At 41.6% G+C, this 23,917-nt stretch overlaps 2 protein-coding genes across 3 annotated transcripts; one reads left to right on the top strand and one right to left on the bottom strand.

Moving 5' to 3' along the window:
• The first annotated feature begins 7 nt into the window (after positions 1-7).
• On the top strand, positions 8-17,663 carry Cebpz (CCAAT enhancer binding protein zeta). Its single transcript, XM_028773437.1, has 16 exons — positions 8-194; positions 1,203-2,695; positions 4,900-5,131; positions 5,685-5,871; positions 7,835-7,923; positions 9,759-9,812; positions 10,421-10,523; positions 10,624-10,692; positions 11,962-12,028; positions 13,174-13,274; positions 13,945-14,002; positions 14,207-14,391; positions 15,023-15,109; positions 16,139-16,197; positions 16,290-16,371; positions 16,927-17,663. The coding sequence occupies exons 1-16, from the start codon at positions 51-53 to the stop codon at positions 17,061-17,063; spliced, it is 3,147 nt and encodes a 1,048-aa protein (XP_028629270.1). The 5' UTR covers positions 8-50; the 3' UTR covers positions 17,064-17,663.
• Cebpzos (CEBPZ opposite strand) lies at positions 15,867-21,037 on the bottom strand. Of its 2 annotated transcripts, none has more exons than XM_028773439.1 (5): positions 20,971-21,037; positions 18,952-19,067; positions 17,836-17,880; positions 17,101-17,185; positions 15,867-16,091 (listed from the first exon to the last, which is right to left on the bottom strand). In XM_028773439.1, exons 2-4 carry the CDS (start codon positions 19,064-19,066, stop codon positions 17,103-17,105), a joined length of 243 nt encoding a protein of 80 aa, XP_028629272.1. In that variant the 5' UTR covers position 19,067; positions 20,971-21,037; the 3' UTR covers positions 15,867-16,091; positions 17,101-17,102. The 2 variants fall into 2 exon arrangements, with proteins under 2 accessions (XP_028629272.1, XP_028629271.1); XM_028773438.1 differs by lacking the exon at positions 20,971-21,037 and adding an exon at positions 20,239-20,708.
• Positions 21,038-23,917: the final 2,880 nt, after the last annotated feature.

Genomic DNA, 23,917 nt, shown 5'->3' with positions numbered 1-23,917 from the left:
ACCGGAAAGTGGAAGTAAGCTACAGGCTGCGCTCGCGTGTCCAGTCCGCAATGTCGGCGGACCAGGAACCTTTAGAGTTCCTTGCCAAGCAGCCCTGGCGTCCCAAAGAGGTGACAGAAGATCCAGACGAAGAAGACGAGGAGGCAGAGCATGGCTTCTCTCTGGAGGAGGTGTTACGCCTCGGAGGCACAAAGGTAACGGCCGCAGGCTCTGGGGAAGGGGATGCGCACGGCTGCCGGGAGTGTGGGACCCGCAGCCCAGCCTCCGACTTGTTCTGAGCGTTCCCACACTTTTACTTTTGCCGCTCTTAAGTGGAAAAAACAATTCTGATTGCATGTTTTTTCCTGTGTTTATGCTTCGTTAAAATGTTGGCGATCTAATTCTAACCACGTGGACAAATGTTTTGAACGCTACTGTATGTGTAACTGAAATCTGCTTGGTTAAAAGGTAAATAAATGCCTTATAGGTTGGATTGAAGTCGCTAAATGGACCTGCCAGTTTACGTTTGCCCTTTGTGAAAGTGCCTTTTCCATCCTACGTTACCTCATAAATTAGTTTTTAGTATTGGAAGGAGTGCTTGTATGTTTGTTGGTACAGTCGTGTAAGTCAGAAGACAATTTAGGAATCGATTCTCTCCATTTTGTGCGTTCCGAGGATCGAACCTAAGTACTAGGCTTGCTTGGCATGGACTTGACCCACTGAGCCATCCCCCTGTCCACTCATATAATAAACCTTTAACCTTATTCACCCGACGCATTACAGTGCATATATCATTGTGATTTTCATTGGATTTTGTGACTATTAGCTTGAGCATATTTTCGTATCTTGAGGAAGGTTCTTCAAAAACCTTTTCCCTATGATGTACATATCTTTTGCACATTTTCTTATTGGATATCTGTGAGTTTGCCGGATAATAGTTTAATAATTCAGATGTAATGGTTTTTAAAGATTAAGTTCTTACTGAAGTTCTTGTTTTTTGTTTTTTGTTTTTTGGGTTTTTTTGGTTTGGTTTTTCGAGACAGGATCTCTCTGTGTAGCCTTGGCTGTCCTGGAACTCACTCTGTAGATCAGGCTAGCCTTGAACTCTTGAACTCAGAGATCCGCCTGCCTCTGTCTCCCAAGTGCTAGGATTAAAGGTGTGCGCCACCACCGCCTGGCTAGTTCTGGGTTTGTAATATGACTTTTTTAATATGTTTCTGCAGCAAGATTACCTTATGCTGGCTTCTTTAGACGAAAATGAGGAAGTGGTGGATGGAGGCAAAAAGGGAACCATTGACGACCTTCAACAAGGTGAATTGGAGGCATTTATTCAGAATCTGAATTTGGCCAAATACTCAAAGTCTTTGATTGAAGAGGATGAACCAGATAAAAAAGAAAGTGCCAGCAAAAAGGAAGCAAAACTTCTGAAGGTAGAGAATAAAAAACAAAAAGCAACAGAAGGAAAAAAGACATCAGAAAAGAAGGTGAAAAATAAGACTGTACCAGAGCAGCGTCCTGAGAGCAGCACCGTCTCCAAAGCAAAGAAAGATAAACAACCTGATGTGTTTGAGTTTCTAGAGAGACAAACACTGTTACTCAAGCCTGGAGGCAAGTGGTACGACCTGGAGTACAGCAGTGAGCATTCCTTGGAACCCCAGCCTCCAGATGTTGTGTCCAAGTACAAAGCCCTGGCCCAGAAGCTGTATGAGCAGGAAGTCGCCTTATTCAAGAATAAAACAAATAATCAAAAGGGAGGCTCTTCCACCTGGATGAAGGCAATCGTGTCATCGGGAACACTGGCGGACAGGATGGCAGCCATGATCCTTCTGATCCAGGATGATGCTGTTCACACACTCCAGTTTGTAGAAACCCTCATGAACCTTGTTAAAAAGAAGGGCAGCAAGCAGCAGTGCCTCATGGCTTTGGATACGTTCAAGGAGTTGCTCATTACAGACCTTCTGCCAGACAGTCGGAAGCTCCGGGTTTTCAGCCAGCATCCTTTTCACAAGCTGGAAGAGTTGTCCAGTGGCAACAGGGACTCAAGAGATAGAAGACTGATCCTGTGGTATTATGAACACCAACTGAAACACTTGGTAGCAGAATTTGTTCAGGTCCTAGAGACTTTAAGTCATGATTCCTTGGTAGCCACTAAAACGCGAGCTCTGGTGGCTGCTCATGAGCTCCTCTGTGACAAGCCTGAGGAGGAAAAGGCTCTTCTTGTTCAGGTGATAAATAAGCTGGGAGATCCTCAGAACAGAGTTGCCACCAAAGCCTCCCATCTGTTAGAGGTGTTACTTCGGAAGCATCCCAACATGAAAGGAGTCGTGTGTGGAGAAGTGGAAAGGCTACTCTTTCGCTCAAATATCAGTCCCAAAGCTCAGTATTATGCAATTTGCTTTTTAAACCAAATGGTCCTCTCCCATGAAGAAAGTGAGTTGGCTAACAAATTAATAACTCTTTATTTTTGTTTCTTTCGGACTTGTATCAAGAAAAAAGACATTGAATCAAAAATGCTCAGTGCCATTTTAACAGGCGTGAACAGAGCATACCCTTATTCCCAGATAGGCGACGACAAAGTGAGGGAGCAGGTGGACACTTTGTTCAAAGTGCTGCATGTTGTAAATTTTAATACTAGTGTGCAGGCTTTAATGCTACTTTTCCAAGTAATGAATTCTCAACAGACAATATCTGACCGCTATTACACAGCTCTGTACAGGTAAGTGCATGAATGTGGTGAGAACTTGGCTGTGGTGTAGCATATATAGTATAGGGTAAAAGGTGTGTCTTTATATGCATATATAGGTACACATATGTATGTATGTACCTATATATGTATACATACGTCCTCAGATTTCACATAGGCACCCTCAGCAACTGAGTATTCACCAACTTGGGCACATGACACTTTGCTACATTTGTTTTGTCTTACTGGATAGTAAGGAACAAGAACCAGAGGTGTGATTGAAATTCTCTCTCCCCAGTATACTCATTCTAAATCTCCCTCCAGTTCTTCATACAGCTGTTCAGTAATTCATTCAAAAAGTATTGTTTGTTTGTTTGTTTGTTTGTTTGTTTTTTAATTTTGAGTGCTTATATCTGCTGCCCATGTTCTGGGCAAGTGAGATCGTGAGATATGGCACTGTCAACAAACATCCCACCCCTGCAGACCCTCACTGGGAGTATGCTAAAGACTGTGTGTTAGGAGGGCCTGGGTCCAGGCTTTGATTTGCCTGTGTTGTGCTTTTTCAGCCTTTAGGATTGGTTTGTTGAATCACACAGCTGTCCCCATATCTCATCAAGACAAGTAGTGCTAACAGTGTAAGCACTTTGGATCTGCCTTACATATGCCAGCAAGCTGTGTTGAGGAAACTTATCTATTCTTTTCTTGTTTGTTCTTTTATTTTTTCAGACAGGATCTCACCATTTAGCCTTGATTGCTCTGAAACCCGTAGAGATCCGCCTGTCTCTGACTACTGAATGCTAGGATTAAAGGCATGTTCTGTAATACCTGGCCTCTAATTTGTTTTTGTTTTTTGGTTTTTGGGTTTTTTACAGTTGCACATCTGTCTAACTTATGAAGGAAATTGTAAAGTAATGATTAATAGTTTAGAATAATTACAATGATTTGAATCCCAGGAAGTAGTTTGCCATGTTAAAATTGGGTAGATTATTTAATTCTCATTAAAACCCTATTGGTAACTTGATAAACCTCATTTTTTTTTACAGTATTTTCTTAGTAAAATGCAGGGATGTGCATCTATCTCATGGCCTGATAGTCACATTAGGAAACATGTCCTAAGTTTCAGCTACTGAATGATAAAAGTGGAACCTTACAGAGTAAAGCTGTAGGGCCAGTGAGGTAGCCCAGGGGATAAAGGGCCTTACTGACAGGGCTGCCAGCTTGTGTTTAGTCCTCAAGACCCACATGGTGGAGGGAGAGAACAAACTCTCAGAGTTGTCCTCTGACTTCCATAGGCATACACACACATACTATAATTTCCAAGAGCTGTATAAGGGAAAAGCTTTACTTGGGATAATTAATGAAGGCTTTAGTCAGTGCCTGATTGGACCCCTCATTTAGGAAGCCAGCATATGGAGGAAGCTTGTAATAGAACAGTCTGATTCCTTTGATCCTTGGGAGAAAAGGCAGGAAAACTGAGGACTCAGAGTTTAGGAAACTGCGGAACATAAACATAAGACTGAGACTATTAGAAGAACTGAACCTGTTTTAGGTACTGTTGCCATGCAGAGGATGTTTTGGACTGGGGCGGTGTGTATGAAGGAATACTTTTGTAGTCCATTGGGTCACATACTAAGGACTCAGAATTTCCTTTTTCACTACTCATATGTGGTCTACACGAGAGTAAACAAACACATGAAGGAGGCTGCTGCCCTGCTCACCTCGAGAGTAAACAAACACACACTCCCCTCTCATCTACTGCTTCGCAGGTGTCAGTTTGTATTGTTTTGTTAGCAGCTCACTGTGTAGCCCTGGCAAGCCTTGAATTTGCTATGGAAATCAGGCTGGCCAAACTTAAAAGGTGCCTGTCTCTGCCTTCCAAGAACTGGTTAAAAGCAGATTGAGTGAGTGTCAATTTTTATTAATTGACATGTATGTAACCTTTCAGGTGGGGTCTGTATCAGAATAAAAAATAATTGAGAAAAAACTCACAAAACAAGTGGCTCTTACCTGATGATTAATTATTATTATTATCCTTTGTAGCAGTGTGTCCTTTCTTTTGGGGGTCATTGATTCTCACTTTATCTGATAAGACTGAAATAGCTTCTCATTCTAACGTATGCAGGAAATGTATCCCTAAGATGAGGTTGTTGTAATTGGTTGTGGGGTTTCTAGACTGTGACTGCTGGATGTGAAGATGACTTTAGGAATGAATTTTTGACCTTGATTTCATTTTACAGAAAGATGTTGGATCCAGGCTTGATGACATGTTCCAAGCAAGCAATGTTTCTCAACCTGATCTACAAGTCTTTGAAAGCTGACATCATGTTGCGCCGGGTGAAGGCTTTTGTGAAGAGGTTGCTTCAGGTTACCTGCACACAGATGCCGCCATTCATTTGTGGAGCGTTGTATCTTGTGTCTGAGATCCTTAAAGCAAAACCAGATTTAAGAAGCCAACTAGATGACCATCCGGTGTGTTCTTTACTGCTTCCTGACCCTAGTGGGTGCTGGGGTGCTGGCTGGCGGCTTTTGTGTGTGTGTTCCTTTACTGACAGTAACTTAGTTTCTCTGGAGGGTGTTACAGTGTAAGTTCTAGAGTTGGAAGGAGCTAGACTTCACTGCCAGGTGCACGGCTAAATAGCTGAGCAGGTCCCTTGACTCCTCCATTTATAAGAAACTGCACCACAATAGAAATCGCAGTCATGGGTGATTACAGGATGCGTAGATCCTTGCCGTCTGTTTCCTCAGTTATGACGTGGAAATAAACAGTAATAGCACCTGTCTTTGTGGTTTATAACACGGCAAAATGTTTGAGGATTCAGTTCTAGAATCTCGTGGCTCAGAGCTTGGCTCTCTCGTGTTTAAGAAGAGAGTACAATGTTTCACCTGAGTGGCAGTCAGGACTAGAGTGTATTCACCTTTTACCAGAAATGAAGTGAGTCCTTGAAACACTACAGCACATAAAGGAATACAGACTTCATTGCAATTCCTGTTGATTAACAGAATTGTTGCTGCAATTTGTTAGGAATCTGATGAAGAAAACTTCATTGACGTGGGGGATGACAGCGACGATGAAAAGTTTACTGATGCAGACAAAGAAACAGCAACAGATGCAGTGAAGGAAGTGGAGGCGAAGGAGACGGAGCCTGGGGGCAGTGCAGAAACCGAGAAACCAAAGGCCGCTTCCTGGGTGCACTTTGACAACCTGAAAGGTGAAGTCCTTTGTCTTGTCCCCTTGAACTTTTAAAAGAAAAGAATTCATTTCCTCTCCTTGAGCGTGTATGTGTGTGTGTGTGTGTGTCTGTGTGTGTGTGTCTGTGTGTGTGTGTCTGTGTGTGTGTCTGTGTGTGTGCGTATGTCTAGATGCTGGAGGTAGAATCCATAACCTTTGTGTGTGCTGAACAAGTGTTGAACTACATTTACAACCATGAAGTGAGATTTTAATGGTAGGGAATCACAAACAATCTTTTTAACAGAATTACATGTTTTAAATAAATCTTGGAAATCAAGCAGATGCCTTTAGAGCTGTGGGAATTCTTTGAAAAACAATAAAATGCTATGCACTGTGAATCATTAATTTCCATTCTAAATAAGAGAGTTTAAGCCTTATTGAGCCTCTAATCAAAGCACATAAAGGCACCCAAGTGTGGTTCACATGAAGTTTGATTTCTGAATGGAACTGTATTTGATCACAGCTCTGTGACTTCTTTTGGTTTTTGTATGGCTATCATATTCATCTTTTACAGTTTCTTAACAGAAAGTTTTTTATTCATTTTTTATTATGTGTATATGTGTTTAGCCTGTACATATGCCTGTGTGCCATGTGAATGCCTAATGCCCAGGAGGCCAGAAGAGAGCGTTGAATACCATGGAACTGGAGTTACAGACAGTTGGGAGCACCATGTAGGTGATAGGAATCGAACCCAGGTCCTCTGGAAGTGCAGCCAGTGCTCTTAACTACTGAGCCATCTCTCCAGCCCCTTAAAGCAAGTTTTTAAGGTAGATCCTCCTAGAAATAGAAGCCCTAAGTAACTGTATACACAGACCCCAGAGGAAAAGAAGTCAGTTAATGCAATATTAGAGCCAAAAGAAAGCTTAGAAATGCAGTCTTTATCTGAGGCCACAAAGAAGAAGATCACTAGCCTCGAACTGAGGAAGGCAGTGTCAGAACCGGTTCTTTAAGAACTCATGGTTAAAGTAGTCTAGCTTTAAGTATCCATTTAGATACATTAAAGAAAATCCTAGTAGTCAGAAGGGAAGTTCTTAAAAGGATTTCTCTGTTTGAAGCACAAGCTGTTGTCCTGTAGGAGGATGGCAAGCTTGTGCTAGGGCTATATAGCTAGTAGTGGATTTTAAAAACCTTGCTGGGCCAGTGAGACAACTCATCCAGAAAAGGGAAGGGTACTTGCTCCATAGCCTAATGGTCTGAGTTCAATCTCTGGGTCCCAGATCTTAATTGGATGGACACCTGGCTCCTAAATACTGTTTTCTGATCTCCACATGCAGCCTTGTGGCACTTGTACACACTCACACAAGAAAAAGTAGAAAGGAAAAGTAAGTCTCTTATTTTGGGGTTTCTGCAAGCATACAAATCTGTTCCAAGAAAAAAAACTTCCTGAATGTAGCCTAGTAGTAAGGATTTAGAACACTGCGGCTCTGAAATAGTCTAGACCTAGTCCTTCAGGTTATGTCCATCTTACCTATTTAACACTAGTTTTCTTAGCACTTTCTCTGGCTGCTTGAGAACTACTGAAGAGATCAGTCATTTGGAAGGTGGGGCCAGTATATTACAAAGTTTTTTGTTTTGTTTTGTTTTGTTGTTTTTCGAGACAGGGTTTCTCTGTGTAGCCATGGCTGCCCTGGAACTCAGCCTGTAGACCAGGCTGGCCTCGAACTCAGAAATTCGCCTGCCTCTGCCTCCCAAGTGCTTAGTGCTGGGATTAAAGGCGTGCGCCACCACTGCCTGGCACAAAGTTTTTTCAGGAAAAAATGTTTCGAGTAGACGGACATCAAAATAAATTGTTGAAGGGACTTGACATTTTAAGTCTAGTGTTGGATGACTGGACTACTAGCAGTTTTGAAGATGGGGTCTTTCTGTGAGAACAGTAGTTGTAATAGTTTTGAAGTGTCTTTCTGAGATAGGAATAAAGCATTTCAAAAATCCTGTGTTCTTAGGTGGCAAGCAAAAAAAGACGTATGATCCATTCAGTAGAAACCCTTTATTCTGCGGAGCTGAAAATACAAATCTTTGGGAGCTCAGAAAGGTAAAATAATTTCAACTACTTTTTAATTCGTTTGTGACACATATTCTTGCTTTCATGGATTTTAACACATTGAAACTTGGCTTGCAAATGATGAACAAACAAATATGAAAGTACACACTGACAGAAACTTAGTGTGGTGTGTTCATTTTATATTCTAGAAACTTTTAACTGATATGCATGTAAATAAAAATACCACACCTAGCTTACAAATAAGAATGTGATTGTTGCACATGGCTCTCTAACATGTCCTGCCATTGTGTGAGAATAGAAATCTCTTACTGTGTTACTTTATAAGTGAAGAAGAGGAATTAGGTTTCTAATACCCTCCTGTGATCAACAGACAGTGAGTTATTCTTGAAATGTGAGTACAGATGCTCACAGTACTCCATTGAATCTGCACAGTCACGGCTACTGTCCTGGTAATGCCAGTGTGTCTTTGTCAGTCTGTCACTGTGTTAGCTGTAGCAGTGATGAGACAAAGGAAGACGGGAACTGCTGGTGCCCTGATACAAGTAAAGCCGGTGCGTTTGTAGCCATTACCTCCGTTATAGTCTTCTCTGCGTGTTCTTGGGGTAAATAAAGGAAGGGGGAAAACCAGGGTCACTTGGGAATGATACAGCTTTCATTATTGACCTTAAATACATGCCAGTGTTCCCTGTGTCAATGGAAAGTCCACATTCCCACTCCTGCTGTGCACCTAAGTGTGGCAGTTGAACTATGTCAAAGGCAGAACTTGGTCAGTTGTTCCTGATCCGTGGAGCTGTATCCTGATAGACTGACTGGCATACTGCGATTCTTTTACTTGGAGCAAAACCTACTGATAGTACCTGTAGTCAGTAACAGAATTCATCCTCAAGCAGTGCCTCGGGATCACTCATGCCTCTCTACAACACTGGCTGATACAGTTAGTGTGCACACTAACAGTGCAATTCTGTGCAATTCAGAAGAAGTACTCTACTCAGTGACCCGTGTTCAGTGTTCATAATTCACATGTGGGTACGGCCTACATATTCATAGAGGACCAGTTAACTCTAAGTACCTAAGGCCATTTGATGTGGTTGATTCCACCTGTAAATTCATTTTTTCTTTTGGTATAGCATCAAAGAAGAAAATCCACACTTTGGTGAAAGACCTATTAACTCCTTTTGTAACCACAGATCTGTTTGAGGCTAGGTTCTCTTCCCATGTGCTCAAATAGTTTAAAATACTGGGAAAGATTCAAAATGCATTGCATTTGAATTGCACCTAAACACAAAGGAGGTTTTGAAAGTTAACTAATATTTCACAATTAGTTAATGCTTCTTAATTTTATAATTTTTGTTCTGAAATATACTTACTTTCCATGAACATTACAGTAACATGTGGTGGTATGTTATTTTTTTTTATTTTCGTTTTATGTGTATATTTTGCTTACATGTATATAAGTATACCCACTTGCATGCCTGGTTCTCAGGAAGGCCAGAAGAGGCTGTCAGATCCCCTAGATAGAATTGGAGTTACAGGCAGTTAAAAGCCAGTATGTGGGTGCTGGGACCTGAACTCAGAACCTCTCCAAGTACAACAAGTGCTCTGAACTGCTGAGCTCTCTCCAGCCCCTCGATCTATTGATCTAAATGAGCTACAAGCATTTAAATTTTTCTTGTTGTAATTTCTAATAAAGTACATATAAAAATAAACTTCTTACATTTTCAGATTTTTAAGTGCACACATGGTTTGGAAACCAAATGTTTGAGAATCATTCTGTATTAGCTTAAATTTCAGATGTCTAGATTTTTCTCAAATAACCTATAATTTTGCTTAAAAAAAAACCCTGACTTTATGTTTTTCTTATATAGCTATCTGAACATTTCCACCCTTCTGTGGCCCTTTTTGCAAAGACTATCCTTGAGGTAAGTATAAAATACTCTTTAAAATATGTAAATATTATAGGGTTTTTTGAGGGGGAAAGGGGTTAGTTTTTTGTTTTTGTTTTCCTAAGACAGAGCCCTTGGCTGTCCTAGAACTCCATCTGTCTGGGTTAGTCTTGAACTCACAGAGAACCGCCTGCCTTTGAGTGCAGGGTGCCTTCACACCTTACTAACTAAGTATTGTAATTTTTGGTCATGAGTAATTGATGGTACACATTTCCCTGCCATGTAGAATCTGATGTTTTTCTGCTGTTGTTAATACAGAGAACAGAGTTGGTCTCGAGCTGAGATGAATGGACATATAGCACATCAGTAAACAGCAGCTGCTTCTTACAGGCTGGGGAAGCTCGCTGCAGCCTCTGCTACCTGGGTGTGCTTTTTCAGTGTTTGGTTCTTATAATGGTTACATAGTGCCCACTATATTACCTATAAAATCAAAAGTATATCATAAAATAAGTGTTTGTATGTATAGATTTTTAGTGTGGTGTGCAGACAAATATTGTTGATATGTGCCTCAGATGGGAGCAGCTTATGTTTTTCCTGTTTGGATGGATGGGTTATTTTTTATTAAATCCTCTACCACCTTTCAGGGAAATTTTATTCAGTATTCAGGGGACCCACTGCAGGATTTCACACTCATGAGATTCTTGGATCGATTTGTATACCGAAATCCAAAGCTACATAAAGGCAAAGGTAGGCCTCCATTATTTAATGACTATTTGGTTTTTGTTGCTGGGATTTAGTAAGTGAATGAACGTATAACTGCATTCGACCATCATGGTTTATATTTCAGAGAACACCGACAGTGTTGTGATGCAGCCCAAAAGGAAACACTTCATGCACAATGTCCGGGACCTTGCTGGTAAGCACAGAGCCTGCAAGGATAGCATGCGACAGTGCAACACACACTATAGACTGTAACCTATGTTATCATGATAAACAAAGGAAGTTAAATGATAGGCCCTCTGGCAGCCGTTCCCCAGCCTTGGCAGTTCCACCATTCTACCATGCCCATAGCACATAGCTCCTTCAGGACCCAACATGTACAATTCATATCTTGTACAGTTCAGCCCATCTTAAACTCTTCTAACACAAAGTGCACAGCTGGCTCTTTGATGCAGCACCATTGGCAGTGCATTGATGTTTCCCTGTGGACATGTATTTGGTACCAATATTCCAGATCCTGTTCTGCTTCTCTATTCAGAAAGGATATTTCTTTACACATCACATCCCACCTTCATCTTGCTCAAAAATTAAAGTTAGAAGTTTTAGTTATTTCCAGCTAACTTCGCAGAAATCCAGAGATGTCAACAGGATTACTCAGAGGTAATTAGGACTGTAAGACAAACCAAATCTTTAAGTCAAATCAGAAATTGATTTTCTTTAGAAAAAAAGCTAATATCCTTGAATTCTTTATTTTTTAATTTTTTTCAGTATTAAGTAAAATTATGGAAAGTTCTGTTGATGTTTTCATCCTGATTTTAAAATTAAAAGCATAATCGTACTTTTAAGACAACCAGAGTATGCTATAATCCTGCATGTGGGTGGTAGAAGCAGAACTCTTTGAGGGGCTTCAGTGGTTAGCTCAGTTAAGAGTACTTCTCTGGGAGAAGACCCAGCTTTGGTTCCTGGCACCCATGTAGGGTGTCTCACAGGCACCTGTAACCTCACCTCTAGGGAGGTGCAACATGTGTGGCTACTGCCGACACCCACAGTCATGTGTCTTTGCCCACACATGGACATACAAAGAAAATAAATGTTCTAAAATAGTTTGGTTCTCTTTAAACTTGTGTCACCAGTGCAATTGGAGAGAACAATAAAAGAACCTGCTGCTCCTCTGTGGCTGTTCTCTACTCCTGTTCTCCTCGAGGGGGCAGCCAAGAGCTTAGGACACTGAGCCGTCCACACACTTCAGAGGTGTGCTTCATACCTGTGGGCCTCTTACCCAACACTGTCTCGTTTCAAGATTTCAGAGCCATTCAGCAGTGGTGACTCACCACAGCCAGGGCTACGCAGAAAAACCCTTTCAAGAAAAAAAACTAAGCAAAGATTTCAGAACTACCAGTGTGTTAGATACAGTTTGAGCGAATGAGTAACTGGAATGGGTATAATAAAATGCTTCATTCTGCAGTGAATAGTAAAGAGTTCCTTGCAAAAGAAGAAAGCCAGATCCCAGTGGACGAAGTGTTTTTCTACAGGTAAGATTCGTACAACATTCTTTGGTACTACTTAAATGTTTATATTTGGTATACTGCTTTCTTATTTGTTTACATATTTTTTGGTTATTTTATTTCTTTACATTTCAAATGTTGTCCCCCTTCCCAGTCTCCCCTCTGCAAACCTCGCATCCCATCTCCCTTCCCCTTTGTCTCTAAGAGGGTTCTTCCCCACCCACCCACCCCCGCCTCACCGCTCTAGCATCCCCTACGCTGGGGCATCAAGCTAACTCTGACCCTAACTCCTGATCGTTCTGTATATTGCCTAAGTTGACCTCCAACTGTGATCCTCCTGCCTCTGCCTCCCAAACGGTAACTCTTTATTAGTCTTTATCTGTGTTAGTTTAGCATAGTAGTAACTTAGGAGTAATTTGTCCAGACCACGATCATTCAAGCAGAGTGAAGCTGAACTGATTGATCTTTAAAGTCACTACTGATGCTTCTAGTGCCTTGTAATATGGTGTCAGGTTATCTGGTTGGTTAGTTAATTAGGTTTAAATGCTTTAAAAAAAAAAACAGAAAACTTTTACTGTGAATAATTTTATCATGGTGATGTCAGTGGGAAAGTCTTAAGTTTTACTGTGACTTTGGGTGGACTGATAAGTTGTTAGCAATTGTTGGTCATTTAAAACCACCATATTCTAATATTCAGATAAGTAGTGTTAAAGATGAACTAACCTTTTACTATGTAATTATTTTACTGTTGTGTGGGATTAAACTCAGGGCCTTGTTCATGCCAGACAACACTCTACACATCCCCTGAGCTTCTGTGAGGCCATGTAAGATGACTGAAGAAATGGCTTATAAGACACTGTGAAGTCTTGAAAACTTCTACCTCACTTAGAAGTGCTTGGTGGCTCATACCTGTAACCTAGAACTCAGGAGGAAAGGCAGGGATTCTGTGTACAGAGCCAGCCAAGGCTGCATGGAAGACCCTCTAAAGAGTAAAGAAAATTATTGTGCTTCACATTTCAAAAGTTTATCACTATTTTGTTTAACTCAAACACTTTTATATTGAATACAGATTTTACTCATTTGTGTCCATTTGAGTGTCCATAATACAGCTTGAGTTGTAATTAGTCTGTAGTCATAAATTATACAGACATATAATATACATTTTACTTTAGGTATTACAAAAAAGTTGCTGTTGTTAAAGAAAAACAGAAACGCAATGCAGATGAAGAAAGTATAGAAGATGTGGATGACGAAGAGTTTGAAAATATGATTGGTAATTTGTTTTTGCTGACTCAGTTTGTAAGGTCATTACTACTTGTTAATAGACTGTGTACTATTAGTGGTGTGAGTGAACTTAGTGCCATTGATCATTGATCAACCATTAACCTGCAGATTATAGTGGAAATCTATGGTAACTTACTCAGATTTGTTCTAGAAAAATATATAATTGAGCTTTGTATAATATGTAAGACAATTCTGTTTGCAAGAAGAGTGTTTTCATTTTTAAAACCAAGTCTCTGATGATGCAGAGCTGTTTATTTTTCATAATCTCCTTGTCCTAGGAGTAGCAGTGCCTGCTATTTTACCATTTTTCTCTTTATAATCCTTGAGCTTGGGGATTTTTAATTAACTGTAATCAAGTTAAACTACATAAATATGGAAGGGTTGACTTGGCTGTTACTGTTATATCCTAGACTCAGTAGAAAATAAACACTAAGGTTATTTTTCAACAGAAAACTATAGCAGAAATTGAAGTTAACAGACCCCATTTTAAAGATTTCATTGAGCTCATAGGCTTGTATGAGACACACCAGCAGCAGTCCTAATGACAGCATTGTGCTGGTGTGAAATCCTGGTTCTACGTCACAGCTGACTGGGGTATATAATGTATGTTGCTCTTGTCCCTCAGTATCTCTACATTTTTTTATATTGTTCTTGGGCAGACACATTTGAAGATGACAACTGCTTCACGCCTGGAAAGGATGATATTGATTTTGCCAGGTAAAACTCAACTTTCTCTGCACTGTTTCCCAGTATTTCCCAGATTGTTCATCAGAAGAGGGGGAGGCCTAGAAATTAAGCGATTCATAAGAGAAACATGCACTGGGCTTGAATCTTTAGAATGCTTCGAGTTTAGTGTCCTGAGCACACTTTAGAAAACATGGCCTCCTTTACAAGCTTCTCCCCCCCCCCCCCCAACTTCAGCAATATGAAGAAAACAAAAGAAGCTAAGGACAGCTTGGGAGACTCGGAGAGTAGTGACGACGAGCTTGGTGACCTGGATGACGACGAAGTTTCTCTGGGAAGTATGAACGATGAAGACTTTGAAATTGATGAAGATGGAGGGACATTCATGGATGTATCAGATGATGAAATTGAAGATGTTCCAGGTACACATTGAAAAAAAAGTCACATTCTTAGGCTAGGTTTCTATATCTAAAGAACACACATATCAGTATTGAACTAATTTTAGTCAACAGCTTTTCTATCCAGTTCCAGTTGAACTGTCATGTGCCTCTTTGTATCATTTAGTATAAGGGACTGGTAGTGTAGCTCGGTAGTAGAGTACTTCCTAGAATGTGTGAGGTTCAGGGTTAGAGCCTCTGCTATCAAAGAACAAAAGCAATAATGGTGAGCACTTTCTCCAAGAAAAAGCAATATGTATTCATAGTTACCCGGCACCAGTGAGAGAGATGACTGGTGTACGTTATAAGGAGCAGGGCGCCCGCAGCTGAGGATTGGCAGTCTTGTCCTTTGCTTTGCATCGTGCTTCTGGACCTCAGCAGCAGAGTGTTGAAATATTTGTTCTCATTAATGGTCACTGAGTAAACTGTGTTCTTGGGCACACTAGCAGGGACTCTGAGAGATGAGAGTGTCTGTATCCATGGGCCTGGAGGACTACACACACATGGGACAGACAGACCAGGCCTTAATGTTGTACTGACACTGTAGCAAACACTGAATCGGGATTTTCCAGGCATGGTTTAAAATTGTTTAATAGCAAACTTTCTTGGGTAACAGAATTTGCTGAAGCCAGCCCCAAAGCCAGTACTAAGAAAAGCAAGAGGAAGAGTGAAAATGATTTTGACTTTGCTGGGTCGTTTCAAGGTAAGAAAATGCTTGTAATCTCTTCAAACCATAGCAGCTGCCATATGAAGTGCATTATTAATTACTATTTGAGGAAATATGGGGTTTTTGTTTTGTTTTGTTTTTGTTTTTCAAGACAGGGTTTCTCTGTGTAGCCCTGGCTGTCCTGGAACTCACTCTGTAGACCAGGCTGTCCTCGAACTCAGAAATCCACCTGCCTCTGCCTCCCAAGTGCTTAGTGCTGGGATTAAGGGCGTGCGCTACCACTGCCCGGCAGGAAATACGTTTTGAAAAATTGGATTGATACCCTTTAGAATATTTTTCTTAAAGATCAGTCCTCAGGCACCTTGTACCGTTTGTCTGAGACGGGGGTCTCAGGCTCAGGACTTCAGCGTTTAGGCCAGGCTAACTGTTCCATGAGGCTCGAGACACGCACCTGCCCATGCCTGCTTCCTCACTGACATTACAGCCACTACACCCAGGTTTCTACATGGCTGCTGCAGATCTGACTCTGATCATCACACTTGTGGTGTGAGTGTATCAATTAAACCATCTCCCAGCCAAGAAAGGTGCGTTAAGAGTTAAAACATCAGAGCTCTTAAATGTGCAGAGAGTTCTCACATCCACCTTAGTTTTCATTGTCCCAAGCCCCACCCTCGCACATTTAAGTATTTCTAGATGATCTATCTCTTCAGTCATGTTTCAAGAGTCCAATTACATGTGAACCCTACCTTACCACTTTAATCTTCCTGAAATGTCTACAGATTCAAACTATAGGTAAGTTTTTAATAGACATTTTATTTTCAGTAGCACAAATATAAGTTTATTGAAAATACAATAAACATTCTTCAGTCAGATTTTTCAAGCCCAAAAAATAAGACCTGAATTACGATTTATATTTTGTTTCACATATTACAAACTCCATCCATGTCAGCTGTGGAATTTTAATCCTGAGTGATACTGTTGGTTTCTTGTAAAGATAAACATTGACTGGGGACCAAATCTGAAAAATAAGTACACACTTTGAGTAACACACATATTTTTTTTAAGGGCAAAAGAAAAAGAAGAAAAGTTTCAATGACTCCAGCCTATTTGTCTCTGCTGAGGAGGTAAGGCTAAAGTTCTGACTTAAGAAAGTAGCTACTTAAATTCTTTTCAAGTTTCCTAATGACGTCCTCCACCCTTCTTTTCTTTTTCTAAGTTTGGCCATCTGTTGGATGAAAATATGGGCTCCAAGTTTGACACTATCGGCATGAACGCCATGGCTAACAAAGATAATGCAAGTAAGTCAACTGATGCTGTTGGTTTGGTTTGGTTCTAAGGCAGGGTCATACATAGCCCAGGCTGGCCTTGAGGCAGGTTCTTACGTAGCCCAGGCTGGCCTTGAGCTCTTGCTCCTCCTCCCCCCAAGCAGTATAATTACAAGTGTGCACTACCAGGTCACCTTGTGTCATTCAAGTTTTTAAATGGTACTTCCCTGAAGATGTCCTTAAGTGGCAGAAAGCTTGTCTGTCACATAGCAAGGCCCAAACATGGTTTTTCTTCAAGAGTCTATTTTATTTAGACTTGGCTAAAGGTGTACTCTTACATGCATGAAAACTTTGTAATTATTCCTAATGCTGTAATCACTAGTTTCTAGTCTTTCATAAAATAGAAAAGAAAAATATTTCCAGCATAAATCCTTCTATATTTTCATTTTTACAATCCTTGTCTAGACAGAAGAACAAACATTGGAAATGAATAGTGGCCAGGACACTGCAGGCCTCGTGGCCCAAATGCAGTTCCAGTGAGGGAGTTTTTATGCGGGTCACAGACTAATCTGTCTTCTTCCCTCAAAGGTTTCAAACAGCTCAAGTGGGAAGCAGAGCGAGATGACTGGCTGCACAACAGAGATGTGAAGAGTATCATCAAGAAGAAGAAACAGTTCAGGAAGAAGATGAAAGCCACGCAGAAACCCAAAAGGCAAAGGAAGTGACAGCTTCAAAGGGATAATAAACTAGGATTATACTTACCCTTAACTTTTGCTTTCCAACCATTTCTGCTGATCTTTCTCTCTAATGCCATGCATTCCAGACTGTTCCATGGATTTGTAATAAACTGTGGAAACACGGTGCCGTCATGTATGAAATTATGCAAAAGTTAAACTTTCAGTGAAAAAGTTCTTCATGTTGCTACATAACAATGAAAGGGACAGCAGGGCTGTCCATGCGTGAGCTGTGACCACTATCCTAACCACTGTGATGAGCCGCTTGTCAGGGTGCCGGGTGCCATGCTTAGGCTAAGTACATGATGTCACTGTGGTCAACTCTTAACTGTCAAGGAAGGCATTGGCCCTTCCCCAGAGAAAGCAGCATCTGAGAACATAGTACACCTGAGGAAAACAGTCTTTTATAGCAGTAACTGTGATTTGGGCCATCCTCACCTTAGGTCACACTCTGGAATCTATGTTCTTAACCACTGAAAGAATTAAAGCTCCAGCTTGCAGGGTGGATAGAACTCAGTGATAGAACTTTTGCCCAGTGTTTATATGCCTAAAGGTTGTTCAATAAAAAAGGTAATAAGAATTAAAACAAGAGCTAATTGTTCTCATCTAAGTAATTGGGTGTGAGTCCTTTCTATGTGATCCCAGGAGGCAACTAGTGTTGGAAACCAATAACAGAATAATGCCACTTGCTCTAAAGTTGTTAAAGTACCACAGAATTTATAGGTTATTTTGCACTTGAATTTTTACTTAAAGAAAAACATACCTTCCAAAATGAAGGGAAACGTCTTGCTCATTGTTTGCCTGAAATCTGATATTTAAGAAGAAAAATCACTGTATTAACATTAAGCCACAATTTAGTGTATTAGTGCCTGTTAGCATTTTGTACTAAGCATCTACTAATCCAAGAAGTAAGTAGTATATAAATTACAGCAACTTACAATATAGCCTTTATAGTTTGGTCTTGTTTTTCAAGGCAGGGTTTCTCAGCCCTAGCTATCCTCAAACTCACGTAGATCCGCCTGCCTCTGTCTCCCGAGTGCTGGAAAGGTGTGCACCATCACTACCCAGCAGCCTTTATACTCTTCTTTTTTTTTTTAAGATTTATTTATTTATTTATTTTATTTATGAATACACTGTCGTTGTCTTCGGACACACCAGAATAGGGCATCCAATCTCATTACGGATGGTTGTGAGCCACCATGTGGTTGCTGGGATTTGAACTCATGACCTCTGGAAGAGCAGTCAGTGCTCTTAACCGCTGAGCCATCTCTCCAGCCCCGCCTTTATATTCTTAAATTTACTTTAGATTGTGAACATCCAGTAGCACCCTGGCATAATGTCCTAACGAAGTACTTTGAGGAAGACAAATGACAATCTTCAAAGATAAGTCACTGCCCCAGGGTTGTTCCCTGCTTTAGTTAGAGGAAGAAATAATAATTCCTAATTTTAAAAGTTAAGGACTCTAGTACAAAATTTAACAAATTGTTACACTGTCTTCAGCAATAGCATGGAAAATGGTGTTGCTAAGAATGCCTACTGTTGGTGCTAAGAATGCTGTGACCTGAGGTTGTTCTGAGCAAACAGCGGTGTTAGCTTTTTCTCAGAATACCAAACAAGTATAACAGGCAGGCCAAGGTGCCTGCATCCATTCCTTTCAATTCTGAGCGGATAGGGACAGTTCTATCCTCCCTGGTAAAACCCAGACACTCATACTCTGCAAGTTAAATGTGAGTCACCTATTGTACAATAGCAAACACCTCGCTCCCCTCCTGCCCATAAGAACATCTAATATCTTCAATCTCAAGAAATGTTCTGCCCAGAAATGCCACCAGCATTTAACACATCCCCTGCTAGACAGCAGCTGCTGGACTGTGCTCACCTTGGCTCGAGTCCATCTTCTTAAACAGAAAATAAGCTCCAAAGACACCCACAACCTCAGCGGCTACAACTCCTTTAAAGATCTTCCTTGCCAGGGGTTCCATGGTCCGAGCCATCCTAAATTGAACAACATCCAGCATGTTTGAATTCCTGTTGCCACATCTATAGTGAAAAACTCCATTTCCAGTTTCAATGCTTGTATGAAACAAAAAGTAATATGTATTTAGTTTAGACATTCCTACATACAGTTCCCAATCTCCATGCCTAAGGAATGTGATAAACCACAGAAATTCTGAGAAGGCATAGGCCTTTTTACAAAACCAAACTAGAAGAACTAAGGCTTTTTAGTGTCTGATACAGAATAGGTAAGTAGTTTAGAGAAACTTTTTAGCTGACCTAGGAATTATAATACAATCTAATAGGAACAGCATTCGAAGGCCCTTTTGGAAACTGCCCTGCAAGAGCAAGGTTATTTTGTTAAATTGTACCACACTTCATGCCTTTCCTAGACGGGTGTGAAACCAGACAATAAACTCAGTCTTGTCTTTCAGGCAAATCTCAAGTGTTGGAACACTTCCGAACCATCCCCAAAGCAATGTGCATTCCTAAGCCGTCAGTCCGCTTCCCATTCCCCATATTCTGACTCAGCAAGCCTAGGGTGGCACCCCAGTCACCTCCCCGCTTGAAGTCATTCCAGTTTTTATTCAAAGCCCTGGCCCATGAGGGAGAAGTTAACTGGGTGGTGACCCAGGAAATGGAAAAGCTACAGATAATTGAAATCTTCCCTCCCTGTTGGCAAAAACAAGCCAAGAAAGGGGCTTCGGTGTTGGAGCATGCAAGCGTATTAGCATGAGTAGTAGGTTCGGTTTCCGACAGTCAAAAGGTCTCTTTGAAGGAAGGTTTTACAGCAAATAAGATGTTGACTTGCTAAATGTACAAAAGGTAACCCAGGCTTTATAACTCTGTTTCTCTATAACCCCATATCAAGTAATGAACTACTAATCTTTTTATCGAATATTCTGGTATTTTCCCACTGCTCCGTCCTCAATGGTGAGACAGACAGTTGTATAATGTTCACGGTCAACCAGTCCTTCCCACTGCTTTTACTTCCCTGTCATGGTGTCTAACCATGAAAATAATTAAACACTGTCAGGGTTAGCCTTGGACTGTTACCACGTGTCCCTCTTCCTCCAACGTTACTTTTTCACTTAAATATTGGGAATCATTCCGGGACCAAAAGAAACTATAATTCTCATTTTAAAAAACTAAGCAGATAAAAAAAACTTACATACAACTGGGGATGAGGCAGGAGGGACAGCTGCCTTCCTCAATTCCCAGTACTCTGCTACATCACTGACAGACCTGCTCAATACTAAGTTCTCAAGGCTGTTTTTAAGGTTTCAGGGCCAGGACACAGCACACCTGCCTGCAGCCCGTTCCATAACTTAAGGGATCTGAGTGAAATAGTTTTGATTGGAAGAAAGTGATGCTAAGGTTTCAAACAGTCCAAATAACGCTATTAATAAAACATTTACTCTCTTTAAAACAGATGGACGTGTTACATTCCAAGGCCCTGCGCTTTGGAACTTATCTACTTAATAATAAGGCCCGTTTGTCACCAGGGACACACTGTCCAGACAATGTCCAGACAAGATGGCCCAAGGAAACCATAGATCACGGGGCCTTCTTGCACAGGAGCGGCTGGGGCTGCAGCGCAGGGGAAGCAACCCTGCGTGTCCTCCAGTGTTGACCGGAGGAAGGAAAGTCGGCTGGGCAGGCGGGCGGCGCCGCGCCCTGGGACTGCTGCCCTGCACCGTGCCACCAGCGAGCGGCCAGCCTTCCCCGGGGTCCGGGTCCCAGCATGCGCCGCGGCTCGGCGACCCGGAAACGCTCGCGCCTGCCCCGCGCCCCTGTGCCAGCGGGGCAGTCTCGCTCGAGTGTTCCCCGACCCAAGAATGTCACAGACCCCACGCGCCCTACTGGGGAACCGACGACACAGGACACACAGCAATGTCCTTACCTTGGGCCTCCGCAACGCGACTGCGCACGCGCACGGTCGCAGCGCCACGCCCCGCAGAGGAACCTGATGTCTGTGGGGCGCGGCTGTTTGATACACAAGGTTATCCTGCCTGTGGTCAGACCCAAGTAAAAGAAAGAATTCGCGTTTGAACTCAGGACACCGTCTCCAAACCCTGCACATGAATCCTCCTTTCCCACTCTACCCAAAATGTACCAAAACAGGAACAACTCACCACCAGGGAGTGGCCAGAAAAGTGGGACCTTAAATCGGGGTCAGCCCTTTAGCTAGATCCCTAGACATCTGCACTTTCCTTTGCACGTTGAAGCTGAGAAGCGCTGCCCCTAGGTACTGCGCAATCAATAGTCAAGAAGCGGACTGACCTAAGGGAAGGAAAGACAGGAGAAGGGAAATAGGAATGCTTATGAGGAACCATTTGCATGACAAAACATGGACTGTCAGACTACTTCTCTTTCATTAAAATGTGGTCTGGCCTCAGAAATCCGCCCGCCTCTACCTCCAGGACAGCCAGGGCTGGGGACGGGGGTGGAGGGGTTGGGGGGCGTTGGTAGTTGGCTTGGCTTGGCTTGCTGGTAAGCTAGCTGTGCAACACTTGTGGATTTCGCATCTTCAATGTTCGCTTCCCTGAGAGAGGCACAGCCAAGAACTTCTGGTGTTCCTGTTGTCCCTCCTGCTGACTCGAGCCTCTGCTAGGTCGTGTCATTGCTGTTGCTAACCCGACTGTACCGAACTGGACTGCCAGTGTATCTATCTGTGAAGTGTTTACGAGTAGATCGAGCTGCCACTGCCTGCTGCTAACCTGTAAACTGAACTGCCGATTTCCAGACAACACAGACAGGAGTTGCTCCTAAGAACCTTTCAAAATAGGTCCACCTCCCAGATATCCTTTCTTTCCCACTACCTCTGGTGGATGGTGGATTACAAGGAAGGTTAAAGTGTTTAAGAAACATCATTAAAAATAGGATTTGAAGCCGGGCGGTGGTGGCGCACGCCTTTAATCCCAGCACTTGGGAGGCAGAGGCAGGTGGATTTCTGAGTTCGAGGACAGCCTGGTCAACAGAGTGAGTTCCAGGACAGCCAGGGCTACACAGAGCAACCCTATCTCGAAAAACAAAACAAACAAAAAAAATAGGATTTGAAAAAATTAAAGTTACACTAGGGAGTAGAAGTGTCTAAAAGGATTATATAAGAATTAGGAGGTGTGGCCTTGTTGAAGGAAGTGTGTCACTGGGGGTGTGATCTGAGGTTTCAAAAGCCCACACCAGATCCAGTCTTTCTCTCTGCCTATGGATCAGAAGACTGTAGACTCTCAAGACTCTCAAGACTTCTCCAGCTCCATGCCTGTCTGGGCACCACCACAATCCCCGCCATGATGACGGTGAATTAACCTCTGAAACTGTAAGCCAGCTCCCAATTAAGTGCTTTTTCTTTATGAGTTGCCTTGGTTGTGGTGTCTCTTCAGAGCAATAAAGCAATGACAATAAGACGTGAATCAGCTAGCCATTTTTATTGGTGGACTTTTTGACAAATCCAATGCCATCCAAAAATGGTTTATTTGGTGTCCTTAGAAGACACAACTAAATCAAGAACTTATATGGAGCAATAAAATATATGATAAGCCCATTTTCTTTGTCCACTGTTAATATATCTGCTATGGTTGATAACCCATTAATGGTTGGTAAGAGAGAGAGACACATTTGTAAAACTAATACAAGATGATGCAAAAGCCACCCTGTACTTATAATTTTAAAAAGTATCATTATACCACACATCAAGAAAATGTATGCACAAAAGCATTACAAATGTTTGTTATGAACATTGTCAAAACCATGGGTTTCATGGGATGAAGGACTAAATCGTTACCAGTCCCAGGAATTCTTTCAAAACATTGATACTGACTAAAACAACATCATTTAAATTTCAGAAATAAGATGACTAAATTAAAGCCAAATGATAAACAGATTTTATTACTTCAGACATGTTATCAAGTTACTTATGGTCTCAAAACTGAATTTATTCCAGAACTGGATGAGGAAACAGCCCATACAGATTTAGCATTCACAATGAGTTGCACTCACCAATTAAATGAACTATATTGTCTTTAAGATGAAACTCAACTTAGTAATACAATGTTTCAAATAATAATAAGGTTTCAAATGAAAGTGAAATTGTGGCAATCTCAGATGAAGGAAACCAATTTTCTGCAGTTTGATACATTGACGAAACAGGGCTTTTATGACCAACAAAAAATATGCAGCTTACTTATTTGGTATAAGAATTTGAGGGGCTGGAGAGAGATGGCGAGGCAGTTTAGAGTCCTTGTTTTTCTTGCAGAGGACCTGGGTTCATTTCCCAGCATCCACACAAACATCTGTAATTCTAGTTCCAAGTGATCCAATGTTCTCTTCTACCTCCAAAAGCACCAGATACACATGGTGCACATGCATGCAGTCAGAACATTCAAACACATAAAAATCAATTTAAAAATTAAAGACTTTAAAACAGATTTCAAAATTCCCAGAAAAATAATATCTTGGTAAACTCCCAACTCTATATTCAGTCAATGTAGATATGTTGCCTGTCAATTATAAACAGACTGTATAAAGCTGCAGTCAGCTCTTGCAGGATATTTGATCACAAGATTGTGTTGTTTACTGGAAGAAAACTCTAGTTGTGGTGTGCTCAGCCCTTAGTACACACCTTTCTTTAATCCCTCTGGCTGGAATATAGACATGCCCTTAGTACACACCTTTAATCTCAAACAATGAAGACAAAGTTCGTCTGTAGAAGGAAGCACCTAAGTTTGAAAGTGATGTCTTGCCGGGCAGTGGTGGCACACGCCTTTAATCCCAGCACTTGGGAGACAGAGGTAGGAGGATCTTTGAGTTCGAGGCCAGCCTGGTCTACAGAGTGAGTTCCAGGACAGCCA

Source organism: Grammomys surdaster, unplaced genomic scaffold (genome assembly GCF_004785775.1).
Source record: "Grammomys surdaster isolate TR1022 unplaced genomic scaffold, NIH_TR_1.0 227, whole genome shotgun sequence".
Classification (NCBI taxonomy): Eukaryota; Metazoa; Chordata; class Mammalia; order Rodentia; family Muridae; genus Grammomys; species Grammomys surdaster.
Note: the sequence above shows the minus strand (reverse complement) of the source record. Positions and strands in the feature narration are given on the sequence as shown.